Raw genomic sequence first — 19379 nt, 5'->3', positions numbered from 1 at the left:
CAAAAAGCGAATAAAAATATTTAAAATTTAATCTATTCTAAATATCTTGTGATAGTAACACTGTATTCCACACTCAAAAATCATGCTCTGAAATTGTCACTCCCATCAGACTGAGATAACATTTATTTCCATCACTTAGAGAAAAATCCCATCTGCTTGATCTCTTCCTCTATTTTCAGTATTAAAGATTTCCAGGAAAAACCATGGCCTCAGGCACAGCTAACACCATGAGGGAGGAAGTCACCTGCCCCATCTGCCTGGAGCTGATGACTAAGCCAGTGTCCATAGACTGTGGGCACATCTACTGCCAGTCTTGCATATTAGAAAATCTTGAGAACCAGCAACAGAAGTCACCTTCGCAGGAAAACTACCATTGTCCTGTATGTAGGGCACAGTTTCAAAGGGAGAGCATCCGGCCCATTAAGCAGCTAGAAAGCATCATTGACACCATTAAGAAGATGGAGCAGGAACTTCTGTGTGAAAAACATCAAGAGAAACTCTTTCTTTTCTGTGAAGATGATGTTCAGCTCATCTGCTCGTACTGTGAGCGAACACCACAGCACAAAGGGCACACCACGGTCCTTGTTGCAGATGCCTGTCAGAGCTACAAGGCGAGTACTGTCCAGAGTGCTTCATCAAGTACCCGTTCCTCTTTGGCACCCATGGACCTAAAATTGTTTAGTCTAAAACACAAATGATGTTATAGCATTCACCACTTTAGTCTTCAGATAATGTTAGTAATGGCTGTCCATATAATATATGCATATGTAGGCATATTAATGCATATACACAGAGTGTTTTCATAATCTCCATGGACACTGATATCTGTAAAGTATTTGCCCACTGCAAAATATCAGTGTCTTACGAAAAAAAATCTCATAAATCCCTTGATAGCTCTGAACAACTGATAGGTATAACTATATACTCACACAGAGTCAGAATATACACTAATTTATAGAGCTAGAATATTGATTACTACTTTTAAGATAGACAATTTTAGCCTTACAGTGTGACCATAAGATGGTAGCAGGTATTTTTAAGAAATAAAGTTTGATGTTTGCAAAGCTTTATGGGAATAAGTTAAAATTGCCTGCATAATGACTTTTTCATTAGATATAACAGCTTTTCCCTCTCCTTTTCTATTTTTGTCCAGAGTGTTTTCCTAGCTGTGTTCTGTGATCCAGTGTTCACTTTGTGTGATACAAGACCCAGTGGCCTGACCATTCAGTGGCAGGGCCCTGCAGTGCTGCTTGACACCAGGTCCATACCTGGCCATGTTCAGGAATCTCAGTATCATAACCATTGGCTCTCAAAGAAAATAGAGTTCTGGAGTTCAAATTCAGATTCCTGATCACAGCACGTTCTCTTTCTCATTGACCTTCATTTGTCCCTTTGAATTTTCCATTTGGGTTTGGATTTAGGGACCACACCAGCAGGTGCTCGGGGTTTACTCCTGACTCTCTGCTCAGAGTCCTTTTCTGGATCTTCTTGGGAAAGGATATGCAGGATCGTACCAGATCTGCTCTTACAAGGCAAGCACCTTAACCCTTGAACTCTCTCTCCATCTGTCCCTGGTCTCTTTGAAAAAACTTTAGTGATAGTTGGCCAACCCTGACTTATACATAATGATACTAACAGTACGAATAAATATATCAAGGTGTTAATAATCTTTAGTTTTATGGAATGAAGACATAGTTGTATAAAATATTATTGTAAATTACCATATTCTTGTTCTTTGTATAATGTTCACTGGGAAAAATTTAGTATTGCCTACCTTATGCCATGGTTCAATAGAAGAACATGTTTATAAATTAGAAAATTGATAATAACCTTGACAGTTCCTCAGGTTGTTCAGGAGATTAAAACTTGGTAAAATTTTGTTTATAGAATCACCATGAGATAGTTGCAAACTATTCTTGACTGGGTCTCATCCATGCAGTGTTCCAACACCCATACCTTTCACTGGTGTACATTTCCCATCACCAATGTTGCCAGCTTCCCTCCCACTGCCTTCCCACCTCTCCCATACAAGCCTACCTCTATGGCAGACACTCCCCTCTTGGGAGATCAAATTTTTCATTTCATAGTAAGTATCCTTGAAAGCAAAAGGACTATACAAGTTTTCAATATTATTTCTGTGATTGAAAGTCTGTCATCTCTCTGAGATATTTAATGAAAAATTAACCAAATTAATAAGCCATCATCAAACAATTCTTTCCTTCAGGAAACCTACCAGAATACTTTGGCATACCTTAGGGAACAAGAAGAACAATATAAGAAATGGCAAATGGACATAAGAGAGGAAATAGAAGATTTTCAGGTAAGAATTTGAGTTCACTAATCTCAAATATATTCCCCCTAGAGCTAAGACATACAGAGGAATTAGGCAAACCAATTGGATGCTGTCATCTCATTCATCTAGACTAGGTAGATAAATCTCAAATTATTTGTTTTAATGCTCCTCATTGGGTACAAATCTGAGAATTGAGCTCCTGTTACTTTTACTTTTCAGAAGTGATGATTGAGGAGTCCTAATATCAGTTAGGAAAAGCAGAAGTGGTGTCCTTACTGAGATTCATCTTGACTGGTTTATAAGTTTGAAACATCTCAAAGTACCTTCCTGTTTGAAGTTTAGACATGCCACTGTGAGAAATTTACCACAATGCTAGGCCTGCAATAATTTGCATTCCCTGAAAGTAATCTTTGTGAGGAAAAGAATCTCTCCCAGTGGGACTCATTCAAAAAATTCATGAAGCATAGCAGAAAATGGTGCAAGAACATCTTCAATGGCAGACTAAGGTCTAATTCTATGATTGACCAGACTGCACAGGAGAGTCAACTTTTCTGGCCACATTGATGTAACCAAAAATTTATACTCAAATTTCACAGGTCATTAGTTTTTGAGGCTTCTTCATTCTTTTTTGTATTGAATCATAGTGAGATGCAGTTACAGACTTACAAACATTCATAATTACATTTCATCATACAATGATCGAGCACCCATCCCGCCACCAGTGCCCATTCTCCACCTCTAATGTTCCCATTATCCCTCCTGCCACCCCCACCCATTTTTAAGTTATATATGTTCCCAGAAGATATATTTCTGGGTCATATGGGAGCTCTATGTCCAGTTTGTGGATGGATGTCCATATTGTTTTCTATAAAGGATGTACCAGTGGCATTTCCATCAATAATGAAGGAGACTTCCTTCCTCCCTGCATCTGCTCCAGCACTAGTTGTTCTTGTTCTTTTTGTTGTGTACCACTTTCTGTGGTGTAAAATGATATTTCACTGTCGTTATGATTTGCATCTTCCTCATGATTAGCGATGTAGAGCATTTTTCGTGTGCCTTCAAGCCATTTGAATTTCTTTTATGAGGAAGTTTCTATTCATTTCTTCCCTCCATTTTTGGATGGGGTTGGAGGACTTTTTTCTTGTAAAGTTCTACCGTGTCTTGAATATCCTGGATATTAAACTCCTTTCTGATGGTTATTGGATAAATCATTTCTGCCATTCCGTGGGCTCTTCTGTATTTTTGGTTACTTTTTGTTTTCAAGTCCAGAAGCTTCCCAGTTTAATATAATCCCATTTTTTTTATATTTGTTTCCACTTTCTTGATCACTGGTGTTTCATCCTTGAAGATGCCATTAGCTTCGATATTATGGAGGGTACTGCTACTGTTCTCTCCATGTACTTTATGAATTCAGGTCTGATATTTAATACATTTGGATCTGAATTTTTGTTTGGCATTACACAGAGGCCTGAGTTCATTTATTTGCATGTAGTTGTCCAGTTTTCCCAGCACCACTTGTTAAAGAGGCTTTCCTTGCTCCACTTCACATTTCTTGCTCCTTTGTCAAAAATTATGTGATCATATACTCAAGAGGTTGTGTCAGAATATTCAACTCTGTTCCATTGTCTGCAGATCTGTTTGAAATCCAATACCATGCTGTTTTAATTAGTACTGCTTTGTAGTACAGTTTGAAATTGGGAAAGGTAATGCCACCCATCCTCTTTTTCCCAAAGTTTGCTTTAGCTACTCGTGCAAGTTTCTTGCTGCATATGAACTTCAGGATTGTTTTGTCTATTTCTTTGAAAAATGTCATGGGTATCCTTTTAGGAACTGCATTTAATCTGTATAATGCTTCGGGCAATATTGCGATTTTGGCAACATTAATTCTCCAGATCCACTAGTAGGGTATATGTCTTTAGTTCCTAATGACATATACCTCTTCTGTTCTTGGAAGTAGCGTTTTGTAGTTTTCTTTGTATAGGCCTTGCATTTATTTTGTTAAGCTGATGCCAAGGTACTTGATTTTCTGAGGACCTCTTTTGAATGGAATTATTTAAAGTATCTCTTTCATTGTTTGTAGATAGAAATGGCATGGACTTTTGGGTATTGATTTTATAACCTGGCACTTTATTATACAAACCTATTGTTTCTAGGAGTTACTTGGTAGAGGCTTTAGGTTTCTCCAAGTAGAGTACCATATCATCTGAATATAGTGATAGCTTGAATTCTTCCTTTCGTATCTACATGCTCTTGATATCTTTGTATTGCCTAACTGCTATTGCAAGTACTTCTAGTACTATACTGAAGAGAAGTGGTGAAAGCAGGGAAGCTTGTTTTGTTCACAAAGTTAGAAGGAATACTTTAGTTTTTCCCCATTGAGAATAATGTTGGACTGGAGCTATAGTACAGTGGGTAGGGCATTTGTCGTGCACATGGTCGATCCAGGTTCAATTCCTCCATCCCTCTCGGAGACTTCAGCAATTTACAAAGAGTATCCAGCCCGCATGGCAGAGCCTGGCAAGCTACCTATGGCATATTCGATATGCAAAAACAGTAACAACAAATCTCACAACGGAGACATTACTGGTGCCCACTTGAGCAAATTGATGAACAATGGGACTACAGTGCTATCATGAATAATGTTTTCCATGGGTTTGTGGTAGATAGATGACTTAGTCTATATTGAGGAAAGTTTCGTTGACTCTCATTTTCCTGAGAGTTTTTATCAGAAATGGGTGCTGGATCTTGTCAAATGCCTTCACTGAATCTATTTATATAATCATATGGTTTTATCTTTCCTTTTATTGACACGATGGATTATGTTCATTGACTTAAGAATGTTAAACCATCCTTGCATGCATGGAATAAATTCCACTTGGCCATGGTATAGGATCTTTTTTGATAAGTTGTTGGATTCTATTTGCTATTATTTTCCTTGTGAATCTTGCTAGTGCTTTATTGATCTTGTTTATTTTCTGAAAGAACCATGTCTTGGTTTTGTTGATCTTTCAAATTTTTTGGGGGTGATTTCAGGTTATTAATTTTTGTCCTAAGTTTTATTATTTCTTTTTTGCTGTCTGGTTGTGTTCCTTTTGTTGGTCATTCTACAATAACTTTTTTTTTTAATAATGTAGGAGCTTTGCGGATGCAAGCTTCTGGGAGCTGGCTTTTAAGTCTCTGGATGCTGGCCATTGAAAGGATTACACGGTGCCAGGGTGTGACCGCCTAGCTACTGGGAGATGGGAAATCTGGGTGGAGGAGGCCCAGTCCTGATCCGAGCAGCCTTGGGGGTCTCAGCCCTGAGTCCCACACACCTGGGTTCCTCTGCTGGTTCCTTCATTCGTGAGGCTTGTCCGAATGTGTGGAGAGGGGCCTTGACCATGGCTGTGGCTAGGCTCCAGAGGACTTCAGTCGCCAGGAGCTCTGCTTGGGGTGGGGAGAGAAGCTGGAGCCCATCCCCTCCAAGGAAGACAGCCAGGCGCGTGGGCAAGAGACTCTCTGCTGAAAAGAATGTAGTGGTATAGATTCGGCCATGACCATAGATTAGGCCATGGTCAGTAGAAGAATTTCAGTTTCTACAGGACAGAATGAAGTTAATAATCTTATCAACTATTCAAGATATTTTAGGAGATCAAGATTTTTTTTATTTCAGCTTGAATACTATCAAGGTAGAGGGAATCCACATGTGTTAAATAATTCCTTTTTTTTTTACTGGACCTTAATTCTCAATAATACTAATTATTGTCAAATTGATAGACTCTAATCAAAACTTGCGCAGGCAAGAGATTCTCTGAGTCGCTCTCTTAAGAAGCTGGCTTTTAAGACTCTGTATGTTGTGGGCGGGAGCGATAGCACAGCGGGTAGGGCATCTGCTTTGCACTTGGCTGATCCGGGTTTGATTCCCAGCATTTCATACATTTCATACGGTTTCCTGAGCACCGCCAGGGGAAATTCCTGAGTGCAGAGCCAGGAGTAACCCCTGTGCATCGCTGGTTGTGACCAAAAAAAGGAAAAAAAAAGACTCTGTATGTTGGCTGTTGACAGGATTACATGGCACTGGGGGCAGTCCCTAGGTATGACCGCCTACGGTATCTTATAGCCTACTTCTCCCTCTGGGAGAATCTGGCAAACTACTGGGAGTTTCCTGCCCACATGCGAGAGCCTGGCAAGGTCCCCATGGTGTATTAATATGCAAAACCAGTAACAAGTTTTGTCTCATTCCTCTGACCCTGAAAGAGCCTCTAGTACAGCATCGTTGGAAGGACAAGTAGAGAGAGGCTTCTCAAATCTCAGGGCTTGTACGAACAAAGATGTTACTGAGACCTCTAGAGAAATTTGACGATCAAGGGGATGATGATGATGATGATGATGATGATGATGATGATGATGATGAAGAATGTAGTAGTCCTGCTATTTGTTCAGCCATTGATTAAGCTGATTGAATTGGGCATGAACTCCACATTACTTTTTTTTTAATTGTATCACCGTGAAATAGAGTTACAAAGCTTTCACATGAGATTCAGCCATACAATAATGAAACACCCATCCCTCCACCAGTGCACATTTTTCACCACACACATCCCAGTCCTCACCCTGCCTCTATGGCAGACAATTTCCCAAATACTCACTTTCTCATTTTGGACATTATGTTTTGCTCAAAATTCCCCCCCCCCCCACTCAATTCTACCTGTGGGGTCAGACACTGAATAATTTATTTTCCATTGCTCATTTGAATATCATGAGAGCTTGCACAGTTGCAATTGTAAATGTAAATTTCTTGATTATAGATGGCTGGGTTCCAGAGACATCTCTGTAGGACACTAATCCATTTGGGGATTCAATTGAGAGTCTCTGGACCAGGCTGTTGGTGTGCTAAGATGGCACCCAGAGGCAAACTATGGAAATGACAGTCTGCTGGGTGGGCAGAGACCCAGGGAGGTACAGCCCAGTTCTTCTGCCTCCATGAGACCTGAGGATTTAGTACTGGAACCTGCATACCAGGGGTGGGGTTGGGGCTTGCTTGTGGAAGTTCTTGGTCACCGGGATTCCATCTGGAGTAGGTGGGGAGAGTACACCTACTCAAACTTGTTTGCCCTGGTGAAATTGGCTCAGTTTGCAGCCCGGAGAGATCTCTGGCACTGTGATGTCTTCCAGGACACACTGCTGTGTCTCCGGATGAGGGCTGTTGGTGCACTATGATTGTGCCCAAAGGCAAATTGTGGGTGTGGCAGCCAGTCAGCTGGGAAGGCAGGTACCTGAGGAGGAACAGCCTTGATCATCTGATACCATGGGACCTAGAGACTTAGTCCTGGAGCCCTGGAACAGGTTGACCTGCTAGCGGCACCATAACCCCAATTCTACAAGATTTTAAGCATGCCTGGGCCTTGCTTATGGAAGCTCTTGGTCACCAGAATTCCATCTGGAGTAGATGGGGAGATTGCACCTGTTCCATCAGGGTTGCCCTGGTGAAATTAGTGCAGTGTGGGGCCAGAGAGATCTCTGGCACTGTGGTGTCTTCTGGGACTCACTGCTATGTCCCTGGACCAGGGTTGTTAGTGTGTTAAAATGACACCCAGGGGCAAATTGTGGGCTTGACAGCAAGTCTGCTGGGTGGGCAGGGACCCAGGGAGGGACAGCCCGGGTCTTCTTCCACCATGTGGCCTGCAGATTTAGTACGGGAACCGGCACGCTTGGGCCTTGCTCGTGGAAGCTCTTGATCACTGGGACTCCATCTGGAGTAGGTGTTGAGAGCACACCTGCTCCAGCCAAGGTGCCATGTTAAAATTGGCTCAGTATGGTGCCTGGAGAGATCGCTGGTGTTGTGGTGTCTTCTGGGACTCACTGCGTGTCTCTGGGCCAGGGCTGTTGTTGCACTAAGATACACATTACAAAATTGTCAGCAGATTATATCTTGGTGAGGTCTATCTTGAGATGGTAGAGTTCAGGCTGGAGGCGTGGCGGCAATTTTGGATTGTGAAAGCAAGCAACTGATGGGGGCTGTGATTGGGGGGACCTCTAGGCCAACACCCTCCTCTGATTTACCCCAGTATGTTCTGCCATGGTTCGGGCAAAGATTAACTGTGGCTTTTGATCTCTTTCAAGATTTATCTATGAATCTCTGAAATAAGGCAAATAAATGAGCTTGTATAGCTAAGTCGGAGGTGGTTTTGTGTGCAACTCCTACATACCTAACTTTTGGCTGTTTAGATTCTCGGTCAACTTGGTCCCAAGTTGCTGGGTCTGACCAATGGCACAGTAGCAATTTTGGGGAAGCCTGAAGGCACCATCAGGCTGCTAATGCACACACACCACAGGTACAGGTTGACCTGTTGGCGGCACCATACCCCCAATTCTACAAGATTTTAAGCTGTGAGGTTAAGTTATTTATGTGGGCTTGCTCTTCCTTTCTGAGGATTGCTTATAGAGATATAAACTTTCTTCTTTAAACTGCTTTTGCCATGTCCCATAGGTTCTGGTAACTAGTGTCTTCATTCTCATTCCTTTACAGGAATCTTTTGATTTTCTTTTTGGTTTCCTTTCTAAGCCACTCATTTTTCATTAATGAGTTGTTTAAGTTCTAGGTGTTCGATTTAAATTTCTGTTTCTGTGTGTGATTCATTTTGTTTTCCGTGTATCATTGTCTGAAAAGACTGTTGATACAATTTCTATTCTTTTAATTTTATGGAGGTATGTTTTGTGGCCCAGCATGTGATCTATCTTGTAGATGATCCATGTGCTCTTAAGAATGTTTTTCGAGGTATGAAATGTCATATATAAATACATATATATACATATATATGTACTAAGCCCGTGTCTACCATTTATTTCCTGAAATAAAGTATGTCCTTGCTCAGCTTGAGTCTGGTTGATCTATCAAGAAGTGATAAAGCAGTGTTGAAATCTCCACTATTATTGTGTTGCTATCAATATCTTTCTTCAACTCTGTGAGGATTTGTTGTAAGTGTTTTGCTGGATCCTCATTAGGTGCATATACATTTAGGAGTGTGTGTCATTCCTGATGTACAGATCCTTTGGTCACTAAGAAATGGCCTTGGGTGTCATCCTCATGTTATGTTATTCTGTAATCCACAAATGAGTGCAGTCCTTCTATGTCTGTCCCTCTCTTTCTGACTCATTTCACTTACCATGATACTCTCCATGTCTTTTCATTTAAAAGCAAATTTTATGACTTTATCTCTCCTAACAGCTGCATAGTATTCCACTGTGTAGATGTATCAAACATGAGGCTGACACCCAAGGACAGTAGATACAAGGGCCAGGAAGATTTTCCCATAGCTTGAAGCTTGCTTTATGAGTGGAGGGGAGAAGGCAGATGGAATAAAGAAGGGATCACTAAGAAAATGATGGCTGGAGAAATCAGTCAGGATAGATGATGTGTTCTGAAAGAATATCATGGACCAAACGTGATGACCTCTCTGTGTCTGTGTTGCCAGCCATAATGCCAAAAAGTATAGAGAGAGTGTTGGATATCATTGGTTTGTCCTTTCCCCCTTGCCACTAGGAGCTTAGGTTTATCAGTCACACCCATCAAAGTGCTCCCGAGTCACTCCCATTCCTTTGTTTATCTGTAACCACTTCTACCAGTTTATCTGCTCTTCCCTTAATATGACTGCTAATTTGTAAGGTCAGAGCTTCCTAGGACACTGAATATTATAATATTGCCTTTCTCTCCTCTTTATGCCTTTTGAATAATTTACTTTAAAGCTATGTCTTTTTTGTATAGACACAAGAAGACAATATTTTGTTTTTGTAACTTGGGACTTAATTGGCCTCGAATATTATTCCCTCCCGGGCATCTGCTTTCTCCACTTAAGCCTCAGTTGCCCTCAGTTCCTAGCACCCCAAAGTAGGGTCCCCGACGTGGGACGGGAAGGATCCAGGGCAAGCGGTGAGTTGTGTGCTACCCTGGCATCGAGATGGGCCTGGCCAAAGTGCCTAATTCTTAACTATAAGTTAAGAGCTTGATCATAGACAAATGCTGTCATGATCCAATAGTAATTATGAGACTGGGACCCTGCCAGGAATAGGAAAGACTGATCTGGCCTGAGCACTGTAGTCTGAGATTGAGATGGCCCCAGGAGAGCAATTCTATAAGCTTTAATGCATCTCTTATTGTGTCCATACAAAATGATTAATATTATGAATTCTTATATGTTTGCTGGCTGAGGAGAAGAGAAACACATTCATGGGACTCTGCCCTTGGGTGGATCCTCCTGCTGAAAGAGAATTAAGTCCTAGGACAAGCATCCCCTGAGGGAAAAGAACCTTACCCTATTGCTGACCACACCTATGTGTATGCCCCAACCCCCTCATGCAGTGGAGATTTAACTAGGATGTAAGAGTGGGTTGGGGGGCCAGATTCACGGGGGCCAGATCCACGGGGGCCAGATACACAGATCGAGAGAGAGAGAGAGAGAGAGAATGAAGTAGGATGGGGGAGGAAGAAGCAGGAGGAGAATCAGAGGAGAATGGAGAAAGAAGATCGGAATAAACTGCGGTGAGATCAACCGTCTTGGCTCCGTTCCTTCACCTGCCTCACCGCCGCGCTCGACTTTCTTTTTCTTTTTGTGTTTTACACAAGAGAGTATGGGGAATATTGTCTACCATGGAGGCAGGGGAAGGGTGGGAAAGTGGGGTATACCGGAGATACTGGTTGTGGGAAATGTGCACTGGTGGAGCAATGGGTGTTAGATCATTATGTAATTGTAACCCAAACATAAAAACTTATAACTATATCAGGGAGATTGTCACTGTCACTGTCACTGACATCCCATTGCTCATCAATTTGCATGAGCGGGCACCAGTAACGTTTCCATTTTGAGACTTGTTATTGTTTTGGCATATTGAATACGCCATGGGTAGCTTGCCAAGCTCTGCCATCCGGGGAAGATACTCTCAGTAGCTTGCCAGGCTCTCCTAGAGGGGAGCAGGGAACAACCCTGGGTTGGCCACATGCAAGGCAAATGCCCTACCCATTGTGATATCAATCCAGCCCCATGGTTATTGAATAAAACTTTTTTTTAAAAAAAGAGATATACTTTAAAAGGTAAAAATAAAAAAGGGAAATGGCCTTAACTGTCTCTTGTAACCTGTGTAATCAGTATAAGGGCAGCAGCGCCCTATATACCAACAGTAGCCTTCTTCATTCTGAAGTCTATGTGATCTGATATTAGTATGACCACTCCAGCTTCTTTGAGGGAGTTGTTTGCTTGTACAATAGTTTTCCATCCTTTCACTTGGAGTTTGTGTTTGGCCTGACTGTTCAAATGTGTTTCTTACAGACTGCAGAATGTTGGGTTCAATTTTCCGATCCATCCTGTTATTATGTCTTTTAATTGGTGCATTTAGCCCACTGACATTGAGACTGATTATTGTTATGGGGTGTTGTCCCATCTTTCTGCCAAAGTTTGGTGCATTTGTGGGGCCTACCTTGTCTTAAAGTAGCCCATTTAGTTGCTTTTGTAACCATAGCTTTGAGGTTGTGAAGTTCCTGAGTTGTTGTTTGTCTGTGAATGTGTATGCTATTCTTTTTGATATCAAAGCGAGTATAGCTCAGTAGTGTGTTCTAGGTGAGGCTTTTATTTCATTGACTTTTTTTCACTATATCCCTCCACTATCATCAGGCCCTTAGTCTTTCATCACATGGGTCTGCTGTGAATCTTGAAAATACTCCTTTATAAGAAATTTCTTTCTTTGACCTTGCGGGTTTCATAATTTTATCTCTATCTAAGGTTTTCATCATTTTATAAGGGTGTGTTCTGGAGTGTTTTTATTTGGATTTCTTTTAGCTGGTATGCTTCAAGCCTCCTGACTCTGTTTGCATGTGGAATTCAGTTCTGGAAATGTCTCAGCAATTATGTGTTTGATAGTTTCTTCATCAGGGTTTTCTTCCCATCCCTCTGGGACTCCAATGATTCTTATATTATTCCTCTTGGCTTCATCGCGATTTTCTCTTGACATCTGATGATTAATTTTAAGGCTCCCTTCCATTCTATGCTATTATCTGGTGAATCTTTGCATGTCATCTTGGAGCTCACTGATTCTGTCCTCAGCAGTTCTTTGTCTGTTGCTGAGGCCTTCCACTGAGTATTTTATTTCATCTACCAATTTATTTTAGGTGCCATTTCTGCTTTTGATTTCATTTGCATTTTCCTCACTTCTGGTCTCCTATCATTTTGATATTAACAGCAGTGCATTCCATTGCTTCTTTGAGATCTTGATACATCCTTAAAAGCTTTATTTTTAATTCCTTATCTAAAAGTTTACATAGTTAATTATCACTGTTTGATTCATCTGGACTAGCAACTTCAATCATTAAGCCTCATGAGTCTTTGCATTGTTTTACCATTGTGACCTTTTTGTTTTAGAATTTTGTCCCATATTGTTGTATGTTTTTAAGCCTATAAAGAGGCTATCTTTGTGTGTTATCATGGCATATTGATAGGTTAAGAATGTGAGGCCTGGGTTAACTAATGCCTAATATGCGGGGTGTAGAAACAGCAACTTCTTCATCTACACAGTTCTGTGGTTAGAGATTTTTAAGTCATGCCATGAAAGGTAGATGTAGGGAGGCAACGCTGTGGGTCAACACACGTGTTGGATAAGTGGGTTCCATGCACTGGGTGGTGGCAGGTGGCCTGTTAGTGCAGTTCTCGGTGAGAGGCTGGGGACTGGGCTCAGGCCTTTTGAGGCTTTTTTTCCAAACTTCTGCCCTGAAATCTTTGAATTCTCAATTTGGACTCACAGAGGGTATTCTTTGTTCCTTCAGTATAACAGTCATGGGTAGTGGACAGAAAAATTTCCAAGTCACATGTAGAGAAGTCAAAATCCCTGACAATTACCTTATTTCCTATAATATTTCTATTTCATTCTAATTCAATGGAACTATGATATTTTGATTGTTTATCTTTCTAAAGATATAATTCCCCCATTTTTGGAATATGTTTTCTTCATTCTAGGCTGACATTCAGTGTAAAGAAGAGTTCATCAAGTCTAGATTTAAGCTTTTTCACATGATTCTACACATGGAGGAGAAATCTTATCTATGGAGACTGGAGAATGAAAAAGAGCAAGTTCTGAAGAGACTGCAGGACAGTGAAGCCCAGTTGGAGAAGCAAAGCCAAGAACTCAACAAACTCATCCTTGAACTGGAGAGGAAATGTCAGGGCTCAGCCCAGGAGTTACTGCAGGTGAAAGTGTGCATGTAGAGGAGTGGATAAAGGCGTCAGTTCCTGAGGTTTTAGAGAAACTGCTTAGGAATTCAGAGAAAGGGCTTGAATTCTTATTTCTCAAAAATTTGCACAAGTAAGGAGAATGCAAATGAGTACTTCTTTTAGATATACATGCCTATATACGGATATCCGGGGATAGTCTGTAGAGTGTCTCTGTGTAAATAAAGGGATACAAATGAGGCTCCTTAGATAGATATGGAAATTCTGGGAACCATGGGAGAACTTTGGTAGGCACGTTAGCCTCAGTCTCAATTGCAGAGATTCCAGGTGTCAAATGACCTCCTCAGAGATATTCATGTTGACTGTTGGGGGCTAAAATGGCTCATCAAAATTAATGATAGACTTACTTCAAGATTTGCCCCTGTATCTTGCTCAAACAGAGCAAGATAGTTTGATTTTAGCTATAGTAAGTATATTGCATACTGTGATAAATGTCTGAAATCCTTATTCTATTTTCAATAAGGATTGAGGTGGCACCTCAGTGCATACTTGCTTCCACCCTCTTATTGAGTGAGTTTCCAGGGCTCTATGGGAATTCGCTTGTAGGGACCTTTATGGGAAACAATGTCCTCTGTGACCTCTTCAGAAGAAATGAGATCACTGAATGCAAAAAGTGCTTAGTGAGCAAGTTTGAGACAATTCTGATCTTCCCTCAAACAGATCGCATCTGGTTGTTGAAATGATAACTCTGCGTGTTCCAAAAATAATGAAACATACTCTGAGGTTGATCAGGTACTGTCGTGGTAATATAATGGGTCAGTGTTTCTCTCAAAAGCTGTGTATGTACTAGAGAAGGTAAACAAGGGTTGAGTTGAATATCAATGGTCTATCACAGTACCTATAACTGATAGTCTGTGGAAAGTTATGCAGATGGGTATGGGACCACAGGTGTAATATGTAGAAGAATTCTTTCTAGGGAATAGGATGGGAATCATTCCCTAGAAATTCACTAATAATGGAGTAAAACCATTCTATTTACTCTTTGGCATAACTATAAACATCCATCCATCAAAGTTTTATGAAATGCTACTTTTCTATACCAACAAATTATTTTCTTACTTTGTAGGATGCAAAAGACACTTTGGACAGGTGAGTGCTCTTTGATTTCAGGAGGGAGCGATAACATCTATATGGAGCATAATGGAATGCTTCTTTGATGAAATTTCTGGACTCTTCTTATCAGGATTTCTGCTATGAAGTTAAATGCACCAGAGGACGTCTCTTTGGAAATTCACACTATGCTTGATGCTGATAGAATTTTCTCTGAATTGACAAAATTGTTTGAGACTGATTATGGTATGTGACATTAATATTTCTCTAAATAATACAGATGGGCAACACATTTTTTACTCTTTCCTGTACAGGTTCTATGTAGAGTATTGTTTTTCTTGACGACCCTTCAAACTCTTTCTCTCCAGCTCACTAGTGATGTCCCTCAAGGAAATAACCTCTATGTCTGTCCCAATGAAAAACATAAGCATAAACACTTTCCAGTGGACTATGATAAACTTAAAACAAATCATCAACTATACAAGATATAGAGAAGATGGTTGAAAACATAGTGATTCAATTTCCAGTGTAAGTCCAGAAAGTTTGGTGAAAACTAACTGTTCTGCCAGTGGTTTTAGGAAAAGACTAGGCAGCATAATAAGCATTTCAACCATATGAAAACCACGTGCTACATAGTAAAAATCTTTCTGTTTGTTTCTTTATTCTTTTCATGATTACTTTAATTCCAAATAACCTACAATTACATTACAAATCTCTGAAACACATATTTTTTTATGATGTGTAAGGCTATGAAATAGAGAACAGTTCTGAAAAATTCTCCATTCATTTAATGAAAATCCAGTGGTTAAAAATAATGCAGCGTCAGGTCTGAGCCCAGCATGGCAGATCGAGTGTTTGTCTTGTATACAGCCAACCCAGGTTTGATTTCTGCAAACTATGTGGTTCCTTGAGTCCAGGCAGGAGTGATCCTAAGTGCAGAGTTACGAGTGAGTATTGAGCATAGTCAGGTGAGGCACCAACACCGCCCCCTTTCCAATAAGAACAGTCAAGTCACACGATTTTGGTAATCTTACTATAGCTCAGAGGAATCCTCGCCTAGACTAAAAAATATTGTACAAATTTGATAACTAGGCTGTTTTAAAATGGGAGCCAGCACAATCCACTTCCAAACACAATATGATTGTTGGCAGAATTTACGTTTTTATCCCTGTAGGATCTCAGGTACTAGCTCTTTGTTGGTTGCAGGCTGCATGCCTCCATGTGTTTCTTGAAGAAAACTCAAATGCTTACACATGAGTCTCCCAACATGGTCACTGTCTCTTCAAAGTGACGTCAAGATGAACAATAGGATGACAGTGATAAATTGATCGTTATGTACATATATGACACACTTTCTCTATCCAGTTTTCTGTTCTTGGAAACTTGAGTAGTTTCCAGATGTTCACTATTGCTACTAGTGCTGAAATGACCATGGAAGTACAAATGTATTTTCCGGATAGAGTTTTTGGGCCTTTGGGGGTAGATGCCCAGAAGTGTAACGACTGTGTCATATAGAAGTTTAATTCTTATTTTTTTATATTTGTCCATTTCCCAGCTGGAGTGATAGCACAGTGCTAGGGCGGTCGCCTTTCGTGAGGCTGACCCGTGTTCAATACCTCTGCCCCTCTCGGAGAGCCCAGCAAACTACCTAGAGTATTGCGCACGCAAAGTAGCGCCTGGCAAGCTACCCGTGGTGTATTCGATATGCCAAAAACAGTAACAATAAGTCTCACAATGAGACACGTTACTGGTGCTTGCTCAAACAAATCGATAAGCAATGGGATGACAGTGACAGTGACAGTGTCCATTTCCAGAAGGTTGAACCAAAAAACCTTCCCAGACACAATGGAAGAATATTCCTTTTCTCCACATCCATTCCAATACGGGTTGTTTTGTTTTTTTAACCCTTTATCAGCTTCACTGATGTGAGATGAAATCTCATTGCTCGTAATTATATCATAATTATATCATATAATTATGATATGAATTTCCCTGATAGTAAATGATGGAGAACATTTTCATGTCTTTGTTTGTCATCTGCGTGACTTCTTTGAGGAAGAGTCTGTTCATCTTTTATCGATTGAACACCACCCCCCTCTTTTTATTTTGGTTTCTCTTTAATCTCCTCATTTTGGTTGGGTTTTCTCACAAGGTTCATTTTTTTAACCATTCAAAGTATTCAAATGTGGTCAGTCATCTCCTGTTAAGAACACATTGAGGATAGTTTAATAAATGTGCTAAACAAAGAATAAATTTAGAACAATGAATAAGGCATACTGAAGCAATCAGAGCTGAGATAATCAGAAAGTTCTCACCGTGCAGAGCCTCAAATACAGGTGAATGGATCTGAAGAACAGTAGAGTGTGACCTAAGAGAGAGAAGTGCAGACTCTCAGAGCACTGGGAAGAAGCTTTGATGTAGTGACTGCCACTCCACCTCTTTGTTTCACAAGTTCTCCCCAGGACTCTCATTGGCTAAGAAAAATGAAGTGAGGTAGAAGGAACAAAGCTGGTTTGTAAGGGTCCTGAGGTTAGAAAAATGAGTCATTAAAAAGTGGGGAGTGATCTGGAGAAAAAAAATACAGCTAAGAAGTATGTCTGCATTCTTTATTATTCTGCTTGGTGTTTAACCTTTAACCAAGGACACTTTAGGCAACTAAGTGACTAGCTTTCTATTAGAACAACTTCTTATTATGTTTTAATTTTTACATTGTACTATTGGCTAGTAGCATTATGACTATTCTATTTTCTTTCTTTTTTTTTTTTTCTTTTTGGGTCACACCCAGCGATGCTCAGGGGTTACTCCTGGCTTTGCACTCAGGAATTACTCCTGGCAGTGCTTGGGGGACCATATGGGATGCCGGGGATCGAACCCGGGTTGGCCGCGTGCAAGGCAAACGCCCTACCCGCTGTGCTATCGCTCCGGCCCCTTCTTTCTTTTTTTTAAGTCTACTGAGATCAATTTTTTGCTTTTGTTGTCCTTGGGACATCACCTTGAACAAATCCTATGGTGTATGGGAAATCCAAGAGAGTGAATCCTTAAAGTCTATCTGTATCTATGTGCTCTAAGGCCCCAATAGCATTCTTTGTCTTCAATAGCCAAGTATGGAATTAAATGAATTTTTCCATTCTGATATTGTGTTTCTGTCATTTGGGAAAATAGGGAGGATTATGGAGAAGAGAATAAGTAAATATGTCAAATACATTCATCTTATCTTTGGCATTTATTACTGTGAGAAAGATGGAAATCATGTTAAATAAGCACAGGTATTAATCAGAGCTTTTTTAGTCTATTGTTGCTACCACCAGATATTTTACAATCCTACAGAATTACAGTCCTGCCCAGTTCTAAGCACATATCCACTTTTCAATCCTACACACCAATCTTTGTGTCAGATCTGATTTCTATTTCATTTCTTACCAATAATTTTGATTAAATTTTCATCAAGGCTGTCAGACATAAATTTTTCTTTCAATGATTGGCTGATAAAATTTGAATATTACTGAGTATTAAGCGTGAAGTAACCATATCATTTTGTTGTCTTTTTTTTTTAATTTGTTAATTTTTTTGCAGTTGATGTTACTCTAGATCCAGATACAGCTCACAGTGACCTACTTGTGGAGAAGAATAAAATGAAGGTGACTTGTGGAAGGCCCCAAGTGAAGCCTGACACTCCTACTGGGTTTAAAGACCTACCCTGTGTCCTGGGATGTGAAGCCTTCACCTCAGGCAAACATTTCCTTGGGCTGTTTGAAATAAGCGGATCTCTGTGGGATGTCGGGGTTTGTCTGGAAAATGTGTCAAGAGACAATGACAAGACGCGGGATCCTGAGTCTGGATTCTGGGCCATCAGACACTGCGAAGATGAAAACTATGTAGCTCTTATGTCAACCCTAACACCTCTCAATATGCAGCAGCCCCTGCATTGTATAGGAGTTTTCCTGGACTATGAGGCTGGACTTGTCTCCTTTTACGACTTGCTTACTATATCCCACATCTTCACCTTCCCAAAGGCCTCTTTCCCTGAGCCGGTCCGGCCTTATTTCTGTATCAGTGGAGGTTCTTGTCTTTGCATTAACTAACTAATCCATATTTGTATAAAATTAAAAGAGAAAGATTTTGAGATTTTTAGGAAAAAGTACGGTGTTCTTATTCTTGTATCCAGTTCAAAGGAATATGATTTAAATTCTGTGAGGAAAGAAATTTTGATTATTGCTTTCATTATTTCCCATAACCTAGAATGTTGCTAAGCTCTAGTAGATACCTAATAGTTTTGCATTAAATGTATGAATATAAAGACTGTAAGCAAGTACCACGAATGAGGAACCTGCTTTAGAGGGAAATTACTTAATATCAAAGACCATACAGTGTCCATTTAACTCCATATATTGGATTCAGTTTTATGAAATAAATACTTGGCCTAGGTAAATTCACAACAGTGATTTCTTAGAAATTCAAAGCTTTTTGATCATGAAAATATGGAAATAACCCCCATTCAATCTCCCTTACAGTTACAGTGTCTTGTGAAAATGTTTGGAGAATACAGTCAGAACTAAAGCAGTTCCTCCCCGATAACAGGACAGGTTTATATGACTCACAAGAGTAAATACAAGCTCAGTTTGGAGAAATAAAAATATAGTTTTAATAAAGAATAGCATTCACTTAAGAAACAAAGTGCATTATCTACTTTCCTCAGACATCTCCCATCCTGACTGATTCCTCCAACTATCATTTTCTTAGTGATCCCTTCTCTATTCGGGGAGGGTGGGAAAGTGGGAGTATAC

The 19379-nt window shown here is 40.2% G+C and overlaps 1 protein-coding gene across 1 annotated transcript; it reads left to right on the top strand.

Annotated features, from left to right (window-relative positions):
• Nucleotides 1-227: 227 nt before the first annotated feature.
• LOC129401595 (E3 ubiquitin-protein ligase TRIM38-like) lies at nucleotides 228-18677 on the top strand. Its single transcript, XM_055124297.1, has 6 exons — nucleotides 228-611; nucleotides 2225-2320; nucleotides 13273-13503; nucleotides 14612-14634; nucleotides 14729-14841; nucleotides 18169-18677. The coding sequence occupies exons 1-6, from the start codon at nucleotides 228-230 to the stop codon at nucleotides 18675-18677; spliced, it is 1356 nt and encodes a 451-aa protein (XP_054980272.1).
• The last annotated feature ends 702 nt before the right edge of the window (nucleotides 18678-19379 follow it).

This window comes from Sorex araneus, chromosome 2 (genome assembly GCF_027595985.1).
Source record: "Sorex araneus isolate mSorAra2 chromosome 2, mSorAra2.pri, whole genome shotgun sequence".
Lineage (NCBI taxonomy): Eukaryota > Metazoa > Chordata > Mammalia > Eulipotyphla > Soricidae > Sorex > Sorex araneus.
Note: the sequence above shows the minus strand (reverse complement) of the source record. Positions and strands in the feature narration are given on the sequence as shown.

Coding starts and splice junctions, on each gene's coding strand:
- LOC129401595 (XM_055124297.1), top strand. CDS start 228: ATGAGGGAGGAAGTCACCTGCCCCATCTGCCTGGAGCTGATGACTAAG. Junction 2,321..13,272: donor AGGAAATAGAAGATTTTCAG/GTAAGAATTTGA, acceptor TCTTCATTCTAG/GCTGACATTCAGTGTAAAGA. Junction 13,504..14,611: donor CAGCCCAGGAGTTACTGCAG/GTGAAAGTGTGC, acceptor CTTACTTTGTAG/GATGCAAAAGACACTTTGGA.